General features: G+C 36.4%; 1 protein-coding gene across 14 annotated transcripts in view; it reads left to right on the top strand.

Moving 5' to 3' along the window:
* Nucleotides 1-22,769, top strand: part of GPHN (gephyrin) — a 609,565-nt gene that overhangs the window by 365,899 nt on the left and 220,897 nt on the right. For 7 of the 14 annotated variants that reach the window (XR_004620093.1, XM_034642043.1, XM_034642044.1 and 4 more), the window contains 2 exons: nt 3,169-3,441; nt 4,702-4,809. Coding sequence is in view for 13 of the 14 variants with exons in the window: in XM_034642043.1 (XP_034497934.1) it covers nt 3,169-3,441; nt 4,702-4,809 (381 nt within the window). In the remaining variant the exon portion in view is untranslated. The remainder of the gene's footprint in view (nt 1-3,168; nt 3,442-4,701; nt 4,810-22,769) is intronic. The other 7 variants (XM_034642048.1, XM_034642056.1, XM_034642052.1 and 4 more) reach the window with 1 other exon arrangement.

Raw genomic sequence — 22,769 nt, forward strand, 5'->3', positions numbered from 1 at the left:
GCAGTTCAGCCTATCGAGCTGATTTGTTTTTACCTTCTTCAATCAGAGTGGCGGCCTTCCAAACAGGATGCTGTCCCTTCACCTTGGAATTGCCATCCATAAACCAAGCAGCTCTTTGTTGATCAATAGAAAGCTGTTTATAGGGCACCGCCCAAGTGGCCCAAGTGGCCATAGGATCCAGCAGCTCCTCAGGTGGTTCCGAAGTCGGCCCTAGGTGAAAAGAGGCTACCTGCTCGTGAGTACCTCCTTGCATTCTCCTGGTAGCATGATCCTATATGCACCATTTCCATTTTATTATGGAACTCTCCTGGGCATTGCCTTCCCATTAGAGCATTTCTCTGATATTCCCAAAACATTATGGATATTTCAGGCTTCAAGATTATTTTATGTTCTTCACTCATAAGGGTAGACTCAATTAAAGTCCAATAGCAAGCTAGTAATTGTCTCGCAAATGGAAATTTTCTGGCCCAAAGTCTCAGTAGTTGTTGCTAGGTGGCATTCACAGATTTTTTCCATAAACCCAGTTTGCACTCCACAGAGGTCTGTTGTACAGCAAATTAATGACCTGTGTGGACTCAGGCCATCTTATTTGTTCCCACTTAGCATGTATACTGGTGGAAGAGTAGATTTATGTGCTTTCTATTTTACAATACTAGGTAAGGGAAGACTTGTCTAGTCAAACATAATATCCATCCCCATAATACAGTCAAGTAAAGGAGACCAATCACTTCATATGAAGTTCACTGTCTAGACATTCTAATTTTCATCCCAACTTTCACTATAATTCCATCAACTGTTGCATCCCTGTATCCTTCCAATCTAACCGTACCTCCCATTAGAACTTCAACAGGTATTAGAATCATAGTACATGGTGGGTCCCATGTTGAGGAATCCCAGAAAATTATCTTCTCCATCCCATGACCATTTTATCCATTTATGTGCATATGGCCTTGGATTTCTAGGCCTGATTGGGACCAAGGGAGTAACACTCAAAATTTTGTCAGGCCTTATCTTGATTATATTATGGGACCATCACTTAAGGTTATTCAAGGTGAGGTTTCTTTTAGTTATCTTTGCCTTCTAGCTTTTAAAAGCCTTCAAACTAGGGTAAATAGAGATTGTTGAGGACCTTTCAGTGTTGGGAGACCAGTGCTCCCATCTGTCTACTCAACCCATAATGCTGCTACATTAACGCCTTTCTTTTGCCCACAACAATGCTCACTTTATTCATCCATTTCTTAATAATCATTTAAATATTTCCACCCTATGGGTCAAGTCCCCTGAATCTCTCATTTCTCTTACTCCATTCTCTTATGAATAAGTCTAACTTTATTCGCTATTAATCACTTCAGTATAACAATTTTTTTGGAAGCAGCTCAGGGGCTGGCAGCTACATGTTAGATCAGCCAAAATCTGAGCTTGACACAACCTCAGGATTCACCCCAACATTCTTCCTTTTGTTTTAGCTAGTGCAAATAACAATAACTAAGAGATTATAAATTTACCTTGTTTCTTTATGCATCCAATGCATAACAACTCCTTAAAAGTTGGATCCTTCATTTCAAAATTCCGTTGCTAACTTTTATCTCCAATAACTAATCACAGCACAGCTGCAGTTGCATTCTGTCGGTGACCCTGTGTTTATCCAGGCTCTAAAGATTAATCATCCCCACCCTCTCTTCCTTTCTCTGCCCAGATGATGTTTCATGATCACATGAGTCAGGATCTTTCTAATGAGTCATACTTCTAACACCAACCGTAGGAGTTTGGGCCAACTGCAAAAGTTACCCAACTTTAAAGTTGGAGCACTCCACAAGACTTTCCTCGGTTCTGACACCAAATTGCAATTTAGGGAGTTTCTAAAACCTCCCTCAATTTTAATAATTAACTGAAGGACTCACAGAACTTATTGAAAGCTGCTATACTCACAGTTGTGGTGTATTGCAGGGAAAGAATACAGACTGAAATCAGCCAAGAGAAAAGGCACATAGGGCAAATCCTGAGAGGTACCAAATGAGGAACTTCTGACATCCGTTCCCATGGAGCCAGGGACAGCATTACCTCTTCTTGGCCATAAAAGAGACAATACACACAGAATATCACTAACTAGGCACACTCACCTTTGCCTTTGATGTCCAGAGTTCTTATTGGGACTTGATTGCATATTACCCACATGGCTGACCTCTAGTCTAACCCTTCCCAGAGGGAAAACTTATGCCTTTAGTCTCCAGTTTCTTCCAGACGCAAAATTAATATCATGTTTCCCAAAGTCCTCATAATAATCCACATTATTAGATTGTCCAGTGGCCAAATCTCAAGCAAACAAAGACACTCCTTTTAGGCAAGACCAGGAACTATAGTTCACCTCCCAAAAGCTGAAAGTAAAGGCCAGAGCTCTCTTTTGTCAAGATTAAATTCTTTGCTATATAATCTTTATCACTAAAATGATTGAGCCATATAAAGAGAAGTCAAAAGATCAGGTACCCTTACAGGTATTCCCCATAACCCTCTGTAAATTTTAAGATATTTCTTTACATCTTAAATTTTAAGGTAAGTTACTTTAAATGTAAAAGAGAAAGACCTCTGCCCAAACACATTCCCCAAACATATCTGGCCCAGTGTTCTGATTTTAAAGTTCTCACCTTTTCTCTTTTGGTGATACATTATAGGTAATAATGGGCACTTGAGCAGGAAACTATATTAATTTTTATGCAGTGCTCTGGAAAAACATATCTGTTTTTGTATATTGCACAATGTTGCCTAGCTATAGTTTATGATAATAGTCAGAACTTTAGCTCTCTGAATAAAATAAGTCAGTCCTCAATTGGTTTGTTAATTCTAGTGTTCTGCTCTAACTAGAAAGGTGAAAACTGTTTCCTGCCTTTCCCACAATGCATCTTTAAAACCCAAAGTTGTATAGAAATTTTACTCTAAGAAAAATGTACTATAAGCTTATATAGTACTGTAGTTTTCTACAGCTTACAGAGAATACTGTGTATCATGTTTACCTCATATTTCACATGCAAAGACAATATTTTCAGTATGATTCATTCTTAAGATAGATGGAGAGAAATATAGATCCAAAATCACAAATAAGTTTGATTGTTACCATTTTATATGCCTATGAAAGTGCTTTATCTTCTTTTTTTTTCTTCCTTTTGCATACAGGAATGCTTTCAGTTTATACTGCCAGCTCTACCTCATGCCATTGACCTTTTACGTGATGCCATTGTAAAAGTAAAGGAAGTGCATGATGAACTTGAAGATTTACCTTCCCCACCACCTCCTCTTTCCCCTCCTCCCACAACTAGCCCCCATAAACAGACAGAAGACAAAGGGGTTCAATGTGAGGAAGAGGAAGAAGAGAAGAAAGACAGTGGTGTTGCTTCAACAGAAGACAGTTCTTCATCACATATAACTGCAGCAGCCATTGCTGCCAAGGTAAGCCTGCTGACAGAGACCCAAAGATTTAAAGGAACCACAGGTGAATGTACTGATTTCATCCCTCTTTCCATCCATTTTTTTCTAAGTTCAGTATCTCTTCAGGACATCCTTAAAAAAAACAGGATATTCATGACACTCGATAGCTATGTGCCCTCCATAATATAGAGTCCTTGAAAGCATTGAAGTTTGTTCTCAGTTCTGAGACATTAAAGATATTGCTGTTACCTATTGAAGTAACAGGTAAATACGTAAAATGTGACATTTTTGTGGTCATATTAAATATACATTTATAACATCAAATATTCACAAATTCATAAAGGAGTAGCAGACTAAAGGTAAAAGACCATAGATGATTCAAAAACTTAGTTGAAAAAGATTAATATTTTTTTAAGACAGCGTTTTTCGGCAATTAATACTTACTTAAATGTTACTTGACTTAAATTATCCTAGTGGTTTAGAGAGGAAATAGATATAATATATTTGCATTTTTTATTAAATAAAGTAATATTATTGGAGTAGTACCAAAGTATTACAGATTCTCTTTGGGCAGTTTTGGTAATAAATACTTAGAATACAACAAGTACTTGCATAAATTTAGTCACCTTAGTCATAGAACATCATTTATATTATTATTCAGACCTAGTATAATCCACCCAGTATGCTCTAAAATCTTCAGAAAGTAACATATCATTTCATAATGATTGTTCATTGATTGAGAGCACAAACTTTAGGAATTCCTAAAGTTTTAGGTCATCACCCAGATATTTTGGCTATGAGCATAGCTTGAGAGGATTTTTTATAGTACATAGATTAGAAAGGATCATAGAGATCTTTTTAAGGTGTTCCTTTTGACAACCAGTAGGTAATTCTTTCATTGAAGACCTAATAATTTGTCTCCAGATCTATTCAGTGGTCCATTAAGTCTTACTTAAGGCTAGTAAGTATTTAAATTGTATGTGATTTTTCTTTTGTTTTTGTTTTTATGGAACTGAATGGTTAAATAGGTATATTTTTAAATCATTATATCTTCTTACTCTTTTACTATTAATTAAAAGAGTAAAAAGTACCATCAATTTCAACCTTAAGAAAAAGCTTACAACTTTTAAAGTTTAAGCTGATATTGTCATTCTACATTTGAAAAATTTTGGCATTTCATTGTTTCATTTGTTTTCACCCTTTTCCTTTCTAGTCATTTTGCTTGTATAGTTTCATGTCTTCCTGTCACTGTATTCATAGTTGTTATGTGTTGTGCATTAGAAGCATCCATTCTACACCAGCTCAGCTGTTATCATGGCACACGGTGAGCAGCCCATTCCTGGTCTCATCAATTATTTCCATGATGCAACAGGCAGTGCAGATGAACGGGTAAGACAATAGGCTTTTGCGTTGATCGTTTTGCAAGCATACAGCCTAACTCCTATCCTTGGAGGATAAACTATAACATATTACGGAAGATGTGTTTTATTCCGAAGGATCTTCAGCATGCTTTTTTCCTAAAAGCGTAAGTGCCACTGAGCCTATTCCATCAAGGAATTTAATAGAGTTTCTCCTGTAACTGAAATACTCTAATTTCATTAAGATTCTTAAAATACAAACAAATTGGTCAAACTAATATTTAATTACTATTAACCCTGCTTTTTGCCTCATGATTTTTCATCTTACTTTCTTTTCCTTCATTATGTTCTCATTTAAACTATTTAGAGAGCTGAGTCTTGATACAATTTCTTGAGATTACAAATCTTCAGATAAAAACTTTTAAGAATACATATCACTTGTTTTAGTCCCTGGCTGCATGATAGTTTGTAAAAAGTTCCAGGCTAGAAAAGATTAAACTGATAAGTATAACTGACTAACCAGTAATAATTTAGATGATGGATGCCAAAAAAAATCTCAGTCCCTAATATGAATATAAAATGAGAGGCAGTTGGTTAAGCTTCTGCCTTCGGCTCAGGTCATGATCCCAGAGTCCTGGAATTGAGCCCTGCATCAGGCTTTCTGCTCAGCTGGGGATCTGCTTCTCCCTCTCCCTCTGCCTCTACTCCTGCTCACTCGCTTGCTCTCTGTCTCACACATGCTCTCTCTCTAATAAATAAATTAAACCTTTAAAAAAAATAAAATACAATGAGAGGCAAAAAAAAAAAAGAAGAAAAAGAAGTAATAAAGTGAAATTGGGCTTAAAATCCTTAGGGAGATCCAGTTAAAAAACGAACAGAAGACATGAACAAACATTTCTCTAAAGAAGACATCCAGATAGCCAACAGACACATGAAAAAATGGTCAGCATCACTCATCATCAGGGGAATGCAAATCAAAACTACAATGAGACATCACCTCGCACCTATCAATATGACTAATATCAATAACACAAGAAACAAGTGTTGGCAAGGAAGTGGAGAAATAGGGACCCTCATGCACTATTGGTGGGAATGCAAACTAGTACACCCACTATGGAAAACAATATGGAGTTTTCTCAGAAAGTTAAAAATAGAATTACCCTACAAACCAAGAATACGCTAGTGGGTATTTACCCCTGAAATACAAAAACACTAATTCAAAGGGAGACACGCACCCCTATGTTTGGTGCATGTCTCCCTTTTGGGGGGAAGCAGCCCAGATGTCTATCAGCTGATGAATGGATAAAGAAGATGTGATGTATATAATGAAATATTATTCGGCCATAAAAAAGAATGAAATCTTCCCATTTAAATGACATGGATGGAGCTAGAAAGTATAATGCTAAGCAAAGTAAGTCAGACAAATACCATATGATTTCATTCACATATGGAATTGGAAACAAAGCAAATGAGCAAAGGAAAAAGAAAAGAGTTCTATTATCATTTGGGATTTACCTGTGGTTGCAACACAAAGATACCTGTGGGCTTAAGCAAGTGCTTAAAATTATGCTTCTCCAACAATGTGGTTTGCCTGGTCCTATTAGTTGAATTCACTGGGCATCTCAGTGGATGATCTCTAAAACTCTTAATAATTTTTTGAAAGTAAAACCATAACTTTATTACAAATACTAAATGAATACATATCTGAGGTGTTATTTCATACATTAATTATTGAGGGAACCAGACAGAGACTACAACTGCTTCACAGGAAAGCTCAAACAAAAATATATGAGCATTAAGAATGTGGAAATGAATTTACAAATAGATGCAACACTTAGTCTGCAAAGCAGCCCATTGCACTTCTGTTGGACAAAAGAATCATCTGGATACGAACCATTTATATTACTATCAGTTTTCTGCAAATTAGAGTTGTAAAATAGCTGAAAGGCTGTAGAAGATAATCCAGAATGCTCCACTACCCAAGACACCTAATATTTTTTGTCCATTTAAAAGTCTTTCACAATTTTTCCTGACATATGAAAGGAATACAAACAAAGTGCTGGAGTGTTTACAAAAAGCAAGTAAAATTTTTCCTCAAACTGTCCATGTACCTAATGTGCTTCTTTAAAAAGGACTGTTGATTTTCTCAAAATTTGAATTTAAAAAGCCAAGAAGATTTTATAACGCTACTGTAGTTGTTAGTAAAGGGTTGACTTGATAGGATGCCAATTGTTTTTCCTGGCATTGATCTTTGAGTAATATTGTGGCCCAATTATGTATGTATGTATTAGGAATTAGTAGTAATTATTGGGGCTAATAAATATATGTTCTTAAAAGTTTTTCATGAAGCTAACTATTATTATCAGTAAATTAAGTAGGAAGCTGTATTAAAATAAGTTACAAAGACCTTTTTCAAATTTGGGAAGTAATATGCATTGTGCCTTACAAAACAGCATGAACTTTGGCATCAGATATTTTCATTTCTGTTGGTTAGTAGTTCTATGATATTGGGTATATTGCTTTTTATTTCTAAGTGCTAGTCTTCTCTAAAATAGAAATAACAATAATATTAACATCATTATTACTTAATGGTTAAGTTATGAATATTCAAGAAGAAAAAGGGATATAAAAGTACTTAATGCAGTATCTGAATGAAAGTAAACATTTGTTTTTTTTTTCCAAGTGAATTAGGCATTTTATTTTATTTTATTTTTTCAGTTTTATTTTTTTATTTATTTTTATTTTTTATTATGTTATGTTAGTCACCATACAGTACATCATTAGTTTTTGATGTGGTGTTCCATGATTCATTGTTTGCCTATAACACCCAGTGCTCCATGCAATACGAGCCCTCCTTAATACCCATCACCAGCCTAGCCCAGTCCCCCACCCCCTCCCCTCTGAAACCCTCAGTTTGTTTCCCAGAGTCCATAATCTCTCATGGTTCATTCCCCCTTCTGTTTACTCCCCCTTCATTCTTCCCTTCCTTCTCCTACCGATCTCCCTGCTATTCCTTATGTTCCATAAATGAGTGAAACCATATGATAATTATTGTTCTCTGCTTGCTTATTTCACTTAGCATAATCTCCTCCAGTCTCGTCCATGTTGCTGCAAATGTTGGGTAATCGTTCTTTCCGATGGCTGAGTAATATTCCATTGTATATATGGACCACAACTTCTTAATCCATTCGTCTGTTGAAGGGCATCTCAGCTCCTTCCACAGTTTAGCTATTATGGACAATGCTGCTATGAACATTGGGGTGCATATAGCCCTTCTCTTCACTACGTCTGTATCTTTGGGGTAAATACCCAGTAGAGCAATTGCTGGGTCATAGGGTACCTCTATTTTTAACTTTTTGAGGGACCTCCACACTGTTTTCCAAAGTGGCTGTACCAACTTGCATTCCCACCAACAGTGTCAGAGGGTTCCCCTTTCTCCACATCCTCTCCAACATTTGTTGTTTCTTGCCTTGTCCATTTTTGCCATTCTAACTGGCTTAAGGTGGTATCTCAATGTGGTTTTGATTTGAATTTCCCTGACGGCTAGTGATGTTGAACATTTTTTCATGTGTCTGTTAGCCATTTGTATGTCTTCATTGGAAAAGTGTCTGTTCATATCTTCTGCCCATTTTTTGGTTTGATTATTTGTTTCTCGTGTATTGAGTTTGAGAAGTTCTTTATAGATCTTGGATACCAACCTTTTATCTGTAGTTTCATTTGCAAATATCTTCTCCCATTCTGTGGGTTGCCTCTTTGTTTTGATGACTGTTTCCTTTGCTGTGCAGAAACTTCTTATCTTGATGAAGTCCCACAAGTTCATTTTTTGTTTGTTTGTTTGTTTCTCTTGCCTTTGGAGGTGTGTCATGAAAGAAGTTGCTGTGGCCGATGTCGAAAAGGTTACAGCCTATGTTCTCCTCTATGATTTTGATGGATTCCTGTCTCACATCGAGGTCTTTCATCCATTTGGAGTTTGTCTTTGTGTATGGTGTGAGAGACTGGTCAAGTTTCATTCTTTCGTATATAGCTGTCCTATTTTCCCAGCACCATTTATTGAAGAGACTGTCTTTTTTCCACTGGATGTTTTTTTCTTGCTTTGTCAAAGATTAGTTGACCATAGAGCTGAGGGTCCGTTTCTGGAGTCTCTATTCTGCTCCATTGGTCTATGTGTTTGTTTTTGTGCCAGTACCATGTTGTCTTGGTGATCGCAGCTTTGTAGTATAGCTTGAAATCAGGCAACGTGATGCCCCCAGCTTTGTTTTTCTTTTTCAACATTTCCTTGGTGATTCGGGGTCCTTTCTGGTTCCACACAAATTTCAGGATTGTTTGTTCCAGCTCTTTGAAAAATGTCATTGGTATTTTGATTGGGATGGCATTGAAAGTGTAGATTGCTCTGGGTAGTGTAGACATTTTAACTATGTTTATTCTTCTGATCCGTGAGCATGGAATGTTTTTCCATCTTTTTGTGTCTTCTTCAATGTCTTTCATCAGTGTTCTGTAGTTTCTAGAGTATAAATCCTTTACTTCTCTGGTTAAGTTTATTCCAAGGTATCTTATGGGTTTTGGTGCTATTGTAAATGGAATCGATTCCCTAATTTCTCTTTCTTTAGTCTCATTGTTCATGTTTAGAAATGCAACTGATTTCTGAGCATTGATTTTATATCCTGCCACATTTCTGAATTGTTCCATGAGTTCTAGTATTTTGGGGGTGGAGTCTTGGTTTTTCCATATAAAGTATCATGTCATCTGTGAAGAGAGAGAGTTTGACTTATTCTTTGCCAATTTGAACACTTGTTATTCTTTTTTGTTGTCTGATTGCTGTTGCCAGGACTTCTAGTACTATGTTGAATAATAATGGCGAGAGTGGGCATCCTTGCTGTGTTCCTGATCTTAAGGGAAAGGCTCTCAGCTTTTCCCCATTGAGAATGATATTCACTGTAGGCTTTTCATAGATGATTTTTATGAAATTAAAGAATGTACCCTCTATCCCTACATTCTGATGGGTTTTAATCAGGAAAGGATGCTGTTTTTTGTCAAATGCTTTTTCTGCATCAATTGAGAGGATGATATGGTTCTTGTCTCTTCTCTTATTAATAGATCTATCACACTGATCAATTTGCGAATGTTGAACCACCCTTGCACCCCAGGGATGAATCCCACTTGGTCGTGATGGATAATCTTTTTAATGTACTGTTGGATCCTATTAGCTGAGATCTTGTTGAGAATTTTTGCATCCATGTTCATCAGGGATATTGGTCTGTAATTCTCCTTTTTGATGGGGTCTTTGCCTGGTTTTGGGATCAAGATAATACTGGCCTCATAGAATGAGTTTGGTAGTTTTCCTTCTGTTTCTGTTTTTTGAAAGAATTTCAGGAGTATAGGTATTATTTCTTCTTTGAATGTTTGGTAGAATTCCCCAGGGAATCTGTCAAGCCCTGGACTCTTGTTTATTAGAAGGTTTTTGATCACTGCTTCAATCTCTTCACGATTAATTGGCCTGTTTAGATAATCACTTTCTTCCTGTTTCAGTCCTGGTAGTTTATAGGTTTCCAGGAAGGCATCCATTTCTTCAAGGTTGTATAATTTATTGGCATATAGTTGTTGATAATAGTTTCTAATGATTGTTTCTATTTCCTTGGTGTCAGTCGTGATCTCTCCCCTTTCATTCATAATTTTATTAATTTAGGTCCTTTCCCTGTTCTTTTGAATAAGTCTGGCAAGTGGCTTATCGATCTTATTAATTCTTTCAGAGAACCAGCTTCTAGTTTTGTTGATCTGCTCTACTGTGTTCCTGGTTTCTAATTCATTGATCTCTGCTCTAATCTTGATCAATTGTCTTCTCGTGCGTGGGTTAGGCCTGTTCTCCTGTTCCAACTCCAGCTTCTTAAGGTGAGAATATAAAGACTGTGTTTTAAATTGTTCTATTCCTTTGAGTGAGACTTGGATGGCTATGTATTTCTCCCTTAGGACCTCCTTTGCAGTGTCCCATAGGTTTTGGACCAATGTGTTTTCATTCTCATTGGTTTCCATAAATTGCTTAAGTTCTTTAATTTCCTAGTTTATCCAATCAATCTTAAGCAGGATGGTTCTTAGTTTCCAAGTGTGTGAGTTTCTTCCAAATTTTTCCTTGTGATTGAGTTCTAGTTTCAAAGCATTGTGTTCTGAGAATATGCTGGGAATAATCTCAGTCTTTTGCTATCGGTTGAGACTTGTTTTGTGACCCAGTATATGGTCTGTTCTGGAGAAAGTTCAATGTGCATTCGAAAAGAATGAGTGTTCTGTTGTTCTAGTGTGTAGTGTTCTGTATATATCTGTGAGGTCCATCTGGTCCAGTGTGTCATTCAAAGCTCTTGTTTCTTTGTTGATTTTCTGCTTAGGTGATCTGTCTGTTGCTGAGAGCGGAGTGTTGAGGTCCCCTACTATTATCGTATTATTATCTATATGTTTCTTTTTTCTGGTTAAGAGTTGGCCTGTATATCTAGCTGCTCCCTTGTTGGGGTCATAGATATTTATAATTGTTAGATCCCCTTGTTGGATACACCCTTTTAAGAATAATACAGTGTCCTTCTGTATCTCTAACTGTGGTCTTTAGCTTAAAATCTAATCTGTCTGATATGAGAATTGCTACCCCAGCTTTCTTTTGAGGTCCTCTGGTATGAAAAATGGTTCTTCATCCCTTCACTTTCAGTCTGGATGTATCTTTAGGTTCAAAATGAGTCTCTTGTAGACAGCATATGAACGGGTCATGTCTTTTTATCCAGTCTGCAACACTGTGGCGTTTTATGGGAGCATTTAGGCCATTCACATTGCCAGTGATTATTGAGAGATATGATTTTAATGTTGTCATGTTGCCTGTGAAGTCTTTGTTTCTATAGATTGTAAATTTCTATTCTGTATCACTGTTGGGGTCTTTTTACTTTTATAGAACCCCCCTTAAAATTTCACATATTCTTTCAGTTTCTGCCAGTGTTGGAAGGTCCTTGTCTCTCCATCAATTCTGAATGACAGCCTTGCTGGATGAAGTATCCTTGACTGCATGTTCTTCTCACTTTGCTCTGAATATGCCTTGTCAGCTTTTTCTGGCTTGCCAGGTCTCTGTAGACAGGTCTGACATTATTCTGATGTTCCTCCCTCTGTAGGTGAGGATTCTCTTCCCCCTGGCCACTTTCAAGATTTTTTGCTTGTATCTAAGATTTGCGAATTGTACTATTATGTGACATGGTGTTGGTCTGTTCTCATTGAACTTGGGAGGGGACCTCTCTGCCTCTTGGACACAAATTCTTGTTTCCTTCACCAGATTAGGGAAGTTCTCAGCTACAATTTCTTCAAATATCTTTTCTAGACCTCTCTCTTTCTCCACCCCCTCGGGGATGCCAGTGATTCTGACATTAGAACATTTCATTGAGTCAGTAATTTCCCGTATTCTGCATTCTTGAAATTGGAGTTTTTTAAGCCATGTTCCCTCTTTTTTCTTCTTTTCTATCATCTCATCTTCCAACTCACTAATTCGTTCTTCTGCCTTGTTTACCCTGGCCGTCAGAGCATCCAGTTTAGACTGCATTTGATTCATAGCATTCTTAATTTCTGCCAGATTCACTCTCGTTTCCACCCTTAGAGATTCTATATTCTTGTTAACATTTTCGTTAAAATTTTTTTCAAGCCTACACATCATCTTGACCATTGTTACTCTGAAATCCATTTCTAAGAATTTGGTTATATCCATATCCATTAGTTCTGTGGCAGAGGCCACAGTCTCTGTTTCTTTCCTTTGCTGGGGGTTCCTCCTCCTTGTCATTCTGATGAGGTGTGGTTATGGGGATGTACAGAGCCCAAATTATTGACCAGGACCCAAGCAAGGGAGCACTTGTTTTATAGGGACCTTAGGGATGTGGGCTTCTTGTTTTTTCAGCCTGCCTTCTTGGGGAGGGGCCTGCTGTGCTGATACTCAGGCAACCCTGTTTGGGCAGAGTTGCCCTGTCCCCGGGGGGGGGGGGGGGGGGGGGGGGATGGCCACAGTGCGAACCGGTTTTTCCGGGCTTTTGTTCTCTGGCGGCTTTCCCCAGCAGTTCTCTGTGACTCTTCTGAGTGTCAGAGCAGTAGTGGCCCTATCCTAGCCTCTGTCTCAGAACAGAGAGATCGCAGTCTGTTCTTCACTGAGCTCTTCTGGCCGCTCTAACTCTGTTTCTGTCAGTGCTGCTAAAAACCCCACAGTGTCCCAGGTTGTGCACCCCACAGCCGTTCTCCCAGTCCTCGCTCCCAGGGCCAGGAGGTCTCTGCCCTTTGTGCTTCTAACACTGCCAGCTGCCCCTGCTTACTGCGTGAGCTCCCGAGTTCCCAGTTTCAGTCTGGTTCGAGTGCACACTCTGGAGCTCCAGTTTTCAGTCTGGTCGTGTGCGCTCCTGAACTCCCGGTTCAGTCTGGTTTCTCGGCAGCTACCAGTCCGCGAGTCTGGCCCGCTCCCCAGTGCATGAGGCTATTGCTTCCTGGTGCCCGAGCTCAGTGGCTCCCTCCCCCTCCCATTTATCTTCTGATATCTGTGCACAGATTCACGGCTCCCCCTTCATACCTCAATACTCAGCGCTGTAGATGTTCATTTATAGAGATCCAGATGTATCTTCTTATGTCTCAGGCTGATTTCATGGGTGTTCAAGATGGTCTGGAAGATATCCAGCTCGATTCAGGGGACCAGATGAAAAAGTGTTCCCTACTCCTCCACCATCTTTTTCTCCCCCCTCAACATTTGTTATTTTGGGTGGTTGATCACCTTACCAATCCTAACTCAACTTTCAGATGTTACCTATACAGTTCCCCCTTCATACCTCCTCTTTCCTTTGCCCAGTTGAACAATCCTTTCTTTCTCCTTCTTAGTCAGCCTTTAGGCATCCTGTAAGGCTTAGCTCTGTGGTTATTATATTTTTATAGGTGGTGACTTCCTTTGGAAATGTGATTAATGCTGCTGCCCCTCTCTAAAGACTCATACATACAATTGTTGAGTTTAGTTGCAAGGCCTATCCCTTAGATTAATTATTCTTGTGCCACAAGAAGCAAAAGGTGTTGGCAAGGATGTGAAGAAAGGGGAACCTTCTTGCACTGTTGATGGGAATGCAGTCTGGTGCAGCCACTCTGGAAAACAGTATGGAGGGTTCGCAAAAAGTAAAAAATAGAGCTACCCTCTACAATCCAACAGTTGCTTTACTAGGTATTATCCAAAGAATACAAAAATACTGATTTACATAATATAGGCACCACAATGTTTATAGCAGCAATGTCCATAATAGCCAAACTATGAAAAGAGCCCAAGTGTCCATCGACTAATGAATGGATAAAGAAGCACACACACACACACACACACACACATACACGTAATGGAATATTACCTATAAAGAAGAATGAAATTTTGCACTTGCAATGACATGGATGGAGCTAGAGAGTATTATGCTAAGTGAAATAAGTCAGTCAGAGAGAGACAAATACCTTACGATTTCACTCGTGTAGAATTTAAGAAACAAAACAAATGAGCGAAGGGGAGAAAAGAGAGAGAGAGGCAAACCAAGAAACAGACTCTTTTTTTTTTTTAAAGATTTTATTTATTTGACCGAAAGAGACAGCAAGAGAGGGAACACAACCAGGGGGAGTAGCAGGGGGAGAACCAGGCATCCTGCTGAGCAGGGAGCCTGATGCGGGGCTCAATCCCAGGACCCTGGGATCACGACCTGAGCCCAAGGCAGATGCTTAACGGTTGAGCCACCCAGGCGCCCCAAGAAACAGACTCTTAACCATAAAGAGCAAACTAATGGTTAACAAAGGGGAGGTAGTTTGGGGATGGGTAAAATAGGTGATGGGGATTAAGGAATGCACTTAACATGAGGAGCTGCAGGTGTTGTATGGAAGTGTTGAATCACTGTCTAGTACACCTGAAACGAATATTACACTGTATGTTAGCTAACTAGAATTTAAATAAAAACTTAAAAAAATAAAAAATTTTAAAAACTAAAAAAATTCTTGTGCTAGCTTAAGTCCAGCCTCATCCCCAAAGCCTTTCATAAATCCAAACTATATTTATCTTCGCTTTCATTTTGTATTACATTCATTCACCAGATATTTGTTTAACATATTGTTATTTTCCTTAAAAAAGAAAATTAGGGATGCCTGGCTGGCTCAGTGTCTTAAGCATCTGCCTTCAGCTCAGGTCATGATCCTAGGGTCCTGGGATCGAGTCCAGCATCAGGGTCCTTCTCAGCAGTGAGTCTGCTTCTCCCTCTGCCTGCTGCTTGCTCACTCTCTCTCTCCCTGACAAATAAATAAATTTTTTAAAAAATGAAACTATAGTCATTGAGTGGGTGTGAAGTGGTATCTCAGTGTGGTTTTGATTTCCATCTCCCTAATGTCTAATTATGATGAACATCGGTTATTGCTGCTTATTGCCCATTTGTATATCTTTTTAGAAGAAATGTCTATTCAAGTCTTTTGCTTCTTTTAAAAAATGAGGTTGTTTTTAAGTGGCTTATTTGTCTTTTGTTGAGTTGGAAATGTTTTTTATATATTCTGGGTACTAGACCACTATCAGATACATGATTTGCAAATGTTTTCTCCCATTCTATGGGTTGTCTTTTCTACTTTTCTTGATAATGTCCTTTATGCACAGAGTTTTTAATTTTTTTAGGTTTTTTTAACTTATGTATTTATTGAGAGAGAGAGTATGAGAGTGGGGGAGTAGTGAGAAGGAGGAAGAAAGAATCTCACACTGACTCCATGCTAAGCAAAGCCCGACATGGAGCTTGACCTCACCACCCTAAGATCAAGACCTGAGCTGAAATCCATAGTCAGACGCTTAACTGACTGAGTCACCCAGGCACCCCAAGTTTTTAATTTTGATGAAATCTTAATTTGTGTGAACTTTGTTCCTTGTACTTTTGGTATCATATCTAAGAATCTATTACCAAATGCAGGATAATGAATATTTACCCTTTTTCTTCTAAGCATTTTATCATTTTAGCTCTTATATTTAGGTCTTTGATTCATTTTGAAATAATTTTTATATATGGTGTAAGACAGAGATCCAACTTCATTTTTTTGAATGTGGATATCCAGTTCTTCTGACACAGTTTATTGAAAAACCTATTCTTTCCCATTAATTGTCTTAGCACCTTTGTCAAAAATCAATTAACCGTAAATGTAAAACGGTTTATTTCCGGACTCTCAATTCTGTGGCACAGATTTATATGTTATCCTTATGCCAGGATTACACTGTTTTGATTGCCGTTGTACCATTTAAGTAAGTTTTGAAATTAGAAAGTTTGAGTCTTCCAACTTACTTCTTCAAGATCGTTTTGGCTATAGGGAACTCTTGGGATTCCATATGAATTTTAGGATGGGTTTTTCTATTTAGCAAAAAATTCTGTTGGAATTTTATAAGGTTTGCATTGAATCTGTGGATCCCTTTGGGTGATATTGCCATCTTAACAATATACATCTTTCCATTTATTTATGTATTCTTATGTAATTTTCAGCATACTAGTCTTGCAACTTCTTGGTTAATTTTATTCCTCAATCTTTTATTCTCTTTTCATGCTATTGTAAATGAGATTACTTTATTGATTTTCTTTTTGAATTTTTCAATGTTAGTATATAAACATACAATTAATTTTCATGAGTTCATCGTGTATCCTGCAACTTTGCTGAATTTATTAGCTCTTATCTTTCTGTGAATTATTGGATATTATATGTATAACATTATGTCATCCACGAAGAGGTAGTTTTATATCTTCCTTTCCAATTTGGTTGCCTTTTTTTTTCTTTTTCTTCTCTAATTTCCCTGGCTAAAACTTGCAGTACAATGTTGAAAAGAAGTCGTGAAAGAAGACATCCTTGATCCTGATCTTACGGGGAAGTTTTTTGTCTCTTATCATTAAAAGTAGGATGTAAACTATGGGTTTTTCTTAGATGCCCTCTATCAATTGGGGAAGTTGCATGATTTTCTTTGTGTTTTTGTCATGAAAGGGTGTTCAAATTTGTCAAATGCTTTCTCTACATCAATTGAGATGATCATGTGGATTTTTTTTTCATTCTGTTAATGTGTTGATTATATTTCTGATTATATTGATTATATTACTTTGTTAAAACATACTTACTATTGGAATAAATCCCACTGGGTCATGGTATGTAATCATTTCAATATGCTGCTGGATTCAGTTTCCAGTATTTTATTAATGATCTTTGCATCTATATTCACAAAGAATGTTGGTCTATAATATTCTTTTCCTGTGATGTGTTCATTTGTCGTTGGTATGAGGGTAATACTAGCCCCATAAAATGAGTTAAGAAGGTTTCCCACCTCTTCAGTTTTGTGGAAGAGTTTGTAAAGGATTTGTGTTAATTATTTTTTTAAACATTTGATAGAATTCTTTAGTAAGGCCATCTTGCCCTGAGTTTTTACTTATTGAAAGCTTTTTGATTATTGATTCATACTTGATTTATGTCTACTCCAGATTTTCTATTTCTTATATCAGTTTTAGTAATTTCTCGGCTTATCTGTGATATCCAATTTTTGGCATACAATTGTTTATAGTATTATAATTTTTATTTCTGTGAGGTCAGTAGTAATGTCCCCACTTTTATTCCTGATCTTAGTAATATTTTTTCTCAGTCAGTCTAGTTAAAGGTTTGTCAATTCTATTGCTCTTTCCAGAGAACCAGCTTTGGTTTTGTTGATTCATTCAGTTTCCTTCTGTTCTCTATTTTTTTTTATCTTTGTTATCCTTTTTATTGGTTCTTTTCTTCTCTTTGCTTTGGGTTTAGTTTGCTCTTATTTTTTTTTTTTTTTAGTTCTTTAAGGTAGAAGGTTAGAGAAATCTTTCTTCTTTTTTAAATAGATGTTTATAGTTACAAATTTTCCTCTGAACACTATTGTTGCTGCACCTGTAAGTTTGGGTATATTGTTTTCATTTTCATTCATGTCAAAATATTGTAATTTCCTTTGTGATTTCTTCCTTGACTCATCAGTTAAGAATGTGTTTAATTTCCACATATTTGTAAATTTCCCAATTTCTTTCTATATTGTTTTCCACTTTCCTTTCATTATGCTCAGAGAAGATACATTGTATGATTTCATTATTTTAGGGAGACATAGTTTGTGGCTTAACATTTAGTTTATCCTGGAAAATGTTCCTTGTTCATTTGAGAAAAATGTGTATTTTACTGTTACCGGGTAGATTTCTCTATATGGTTGTTGGTTTATACTATTGTTCAAATCTTCTATTTTACTTATTGATCTTCTGACTAGTTGTTCTAACCATTATTGAAGGTGGAACATTGAAGTCTCCCTCGCTATTATCATTGAACTTTTTCTCTAATACTGTTAGTTTTTGCTTCATGTATTTTGGGGCTTTTTTAGGTGTGTATATGTTTGTGATTCTTTTTCTTCTGATGGATTGACCTTTTTATCATTATTTTATGTCTTTGTCTCTTGTAACAGTTTTTGTCTTAACGTCCATTTTGTCTGATACTATTATAGCCATTCTTTTTTTGATTACATTTTTGATTACTGTTTGCATAGAAAAAAATCTTTCCATTCTTTCACCTTCGACCTATTTGTGTCTTTGGATCTAAAGTATATACTTAGATCATGTTTTTTAATCCATTCTACTAGTCTCTACCTTTTAACTGGGTAGTTTAATCTAGTTACATTTACTATAATTACTGATAAGGTAATATTTTTTTTCCAGTTTGTTATTTTCTACATGTCTTTTATCACTTTTGTTCCTCATTTTCTCCATTACTTCCCTCATTTTTGATTAATAGATATTTTCTAGTGTGTCATTTTCATTTTTCTCTCATTTGGCAAATATTTTTTAGTTATCTTTTTAGTGGTTGCTGCATGGATTAAAATTAACATCTTACTTTGTAACAGTCTAGTTTGATTAATACCAAATTAGTTTACATATTATGCAAAATCTTTACCCAGTCTCCCTCACTTGTTATTTTCACGAAATACATATTTATACCTTGTATGCCCATCAACACAGATTTACTGTTTTATATAGTTTTCTTTTTAAACTGTATTGATTTACAAACCAAAATACGTATTACTTTTATATCGCCCTATGTTGAGTACCAGTGTTATTTCTCCATGCGAATTCCAAATTACTGTCTAGTGTCCTTTCATTTCAGCCTGAAGGACTTTTAGCATTTCTTATAGGGAAGGTCAACTAGTATTGAACTCTCAGCTTTTGTTTATCTGAGAATATTTTGATTTCCTTTTCATTTTTGAATTATAGTTTTGCCAGATCAGATATAAAATTTCTGTGACAGATCATTTTCTTCCATCATTTTGAATATGTTATTTTGCTACCTATTGACCTCTATATTTTCTGCTGAGAAATCAGCTGTTAATCTTATTGAGGATCTCTCATATAGGTTGCCTCTCTCTTGCTGCTTTTAGAATTCTTTGTCTTTCATTTTCAACAGTTTGTTATAATGTGTGTTGTTGTAGTTCTCTTTATATAACTTGGAATTGTTGAACTTCTTGGACATGTAGATTTATGTCTTTCATCATATTTGGAAAATTTTTAGTCAATATTTTCTCTGCCTGTTTCTCTCCTCTCCTTTTGGGGCTTCCATTATGCATATACTGTTGCATTTATTAGTGTCCTCCCATAGTTTTCGGAAGTTCTGCTCATTTTTCTTCATTCTTTCTTTCCACTTAAATTGGGTATTCTCAAATGATTTATCTGCAAGTTGCTAATTCTTTCTTCTGCTTCCTCACATCTGCTGCTGAAGCCATCTAGAGAATTTTTTATTCGAGTTTTACGGTCGACCCTTAACACAGGTTTGAACTGTGTGAGTCCACTTATACGTGCATTTTTTTCAATAGACATACTACAGTACTCTAAATGTATTTTTCTTCCTTATGATTTTCTTTTTTAGTTTTTTTAATATTTTCTTAATAACATTTTATCTTCTCTAGTTTACTTTATTGTAAGAATAAATATGTAATACATATATGAAATATGTGTCAATCGACTATTTATTGGTAAGGCTTCCAATCAACAATAGGCTATTAGTAGTTAAGTTTTGGGGAGTCAAAAGTTATACACAGATTTTTGACTGCACAGAGGGTTGGCACCCCAAACCCTGCATTGTTCAAGAGTAAACTATTCTTTTCAACTTTATAATTTCTGTTTGTTTCCTTTTTATTATTTCTCTCTATGCTGTTCCCTGTTGTTGATACACCTTCCCCATGCTTTCTTTAGTTCTTTGTTCATGGTTTTCTTTAACTCTTTCAATATATTTTAAATAGTTTATTTTTTTTTTCATTTCATGTTTTTATTTAAATTCTAGTGAACACATAAGGTAATATTGGTTTCAGGAGTAGAATTTAGTGATTTATCACTTGCATATAACACCCAGTGCTCATCACAACAAGTGCCCTCCTTAATATCCGTCACCCATTTAGCCCATCCTCCACCCATTTCCTTCCATCAACCCTCAGGTTGTTCTCTATAGTTAAGAGTCTCTTTTGGTTTTCTTCCCTCTCTTTTTTTCCCTTCCCCTATGTTCATCTGTTTTGTTTCTTAAATTCCACATATATGAGTGAAATCATATGGCATTTGTCTTTTTCTCATTGACTTATTTTGCTTAATGTCATACACTCTAGCTCCATCTACATCGTTGCAAATGGCAAGATTTCATTCTTTCATTTGGCTGAGTAATATTCCGTTGTATATGTACCACATCTTCTTTATCCATTCATCCATTGACGGACATTTGGGCTCTTTCCTTAATTTGGCTGTTGTTGATAAGGCTGCTATAAACATTGGGGTGCATGTGTCCCTTCAAATCAGTATTTTTGTATCCTTGGGTAAACAAACAATCCTAAAATTTATATGGAACCACAAAAGACCCCAGGAGCCAAAACAATCTTGAAAAATAAATAGTTGATTTAAATTTTTTCAGTAGTCAGTGTAGTGTCTGAGCTTTCTCAGGAACAGTTTCTATTTATTCCTCTTTTTTTTTTCCTATATATGGGCCACACTTTCTTGTTTCTTTGCATAGATTATAATTTCTGTTGCAAACTGGACATTTTGAATATTATAAGTGGAAACTCTGGAAATCAGATTCTTCTCCCTCCCTGGGGTATGATATTCTCTTTGTCATAATTAGTGTTTTTGGTTTGTTGATTAACTTTTTTTGTCAAGTCTGTTATTAATTATTGGTTACTGAAGCCTCTGTTCTATTAGCTGTGTGGTCAGCTAGTGATTCAACAGGGATTTCCTTAAATCCCTGAAGAAACGTATACAAAGAAAGATAATCTCTTATTCTTTGCACTTGGACTCTTTGTATATATCAAGGAATGCCTTTGACACTTAGCCAGTTTACAACTCTTAGCCTTCACTTCCTGCTTGTGCAGAGTCTGAAGTTCAGCAGGAGTTGAAAGATTAGGTAAAGTCTTCTGAGGATATGGCTAACCCTGAGCATAAACATGAACCTTTGTATTCCCAGGAATATGCTTTCCCAAGTCCTTATGCCTGAAAGCATTTCATTACATAGCCTTTCCTTCCAGGTTTGTCAGTGAATCTGCTCTTTATCCCAGCTGTCACCCCATGCCCAGAGAGCAGTAGCTAATATATTTGCCTTTATATTTTTGAACAATACCACCTCCTGGTTAGCTGCAGAAGCCTGGGGAGAGTTCCAGGTTAGGGGAAATAAAAGCAAACCCTATATGTCCTTCATTGAGCCACCGGACATATTGAAAAAAAGAAATGCAGTTCTTGAGAATAAGTTTTGTTCTCCCTCCAGTACTAAGAATGCTTACCAGGAATGTGGGATGTGTCTTCAAGTGTACCACAGGGCTGTTTAGTGGAGGAATAGCTGTGTTTTTTTGGTTTGTTTTTTGTTTTATTTTGTTTTTCTTCTTGATTAAGCATTCACCTGGTTGCTATAAACTTTTGGTTTGTAGATTTCTGGTTAAGTTGATTCTGACCATTTTTGCTAGTTTAGTCACCTCTTTCATGGAGTGATGGACTTTTGGCATTTCCTACTCTGCCATTTCCAATGGATTCCTTTTAAGACACAAAACCCACTAACTATAAAGGAAAATATTGATAAATTTGGCTAAATTAAAATATTCTGTTAACCATAAGACATAATGAAGACAACAAGTTACAGAATAGGAATAGATGTTTTCACCATACATAAAACTGATAAAGGACTGGTTATCCAGAATAGATACTAAAATCTTAACAATTCAGTAAAAAAGGACAACCCAAAAGGGAAAATTTGGGCAAAAGATTTAAACAGGGACTTTACAAAAAAGAACGTCTAAATGCCTGATAAACATATAAAATAATGCTTTTTCTCATTAACAGTCGGCAAAAGGAACATTAAAACCACAGTAACTATTATTACTACTATCAGACTTGAAAAAAATTGCTAATATTGACAATACTAGATAGAGATATGTTTTGGAGTAAGAGGAACTATCACCATTTTCTTTCGATAGACATATAAATTAGCTTAACCAGTTTGGAAGTTTGTAAAAGGGTTTGCCTGCCCAATAACCAGCAATTCTGTTCCTGAATGTGTGTGTGTGTGTGTGTGTGTGTGTGTGTATTCACATACATATATATATATCCTAAAATTGATGCATGTGGGAATCATGATACATAGTAGAATGTTCATAGTAACATTGTTCATAGTATCTCCAAAATGGAAACAGTATACAAATGTCCATCAACTGAGTAATCTATATTCACTGCCTCTGTTTCCTTACCTCCAATTTTTTTTTTGAACTCTTGTCATCAGGTATCTGTCTTCATCAAATAATGAAATAGCTGTCTCTCAGACAACTAATAACTGCTGCCATCTTGTTCTTTAGCATCTGTTTCTTTCCCTTTTTATGGCTTGTTAAATTTTATTGATATGTGTCTTTAGGATCTCATCTATTTCTGCAGCTTTCACAACCATATCTCTGCAAAGAATTTCTAAGTCTTTATC

Source organism: Ailuropoda melanoleuca, chromosome 14 (genome assembly GCF_002007445.2).
Source record: "Ailuropoda melanoleuca isolate Jingjing chromosome 14, ASM200744v2, whole genome shotgun sequence".
Taxonomy (NCBI): Eukaryota; Metazoa; Chordata; class Mammalia; order Carnivora; family Ursidae; genus Ailuropoda; species Ailuropoda melanoleuca.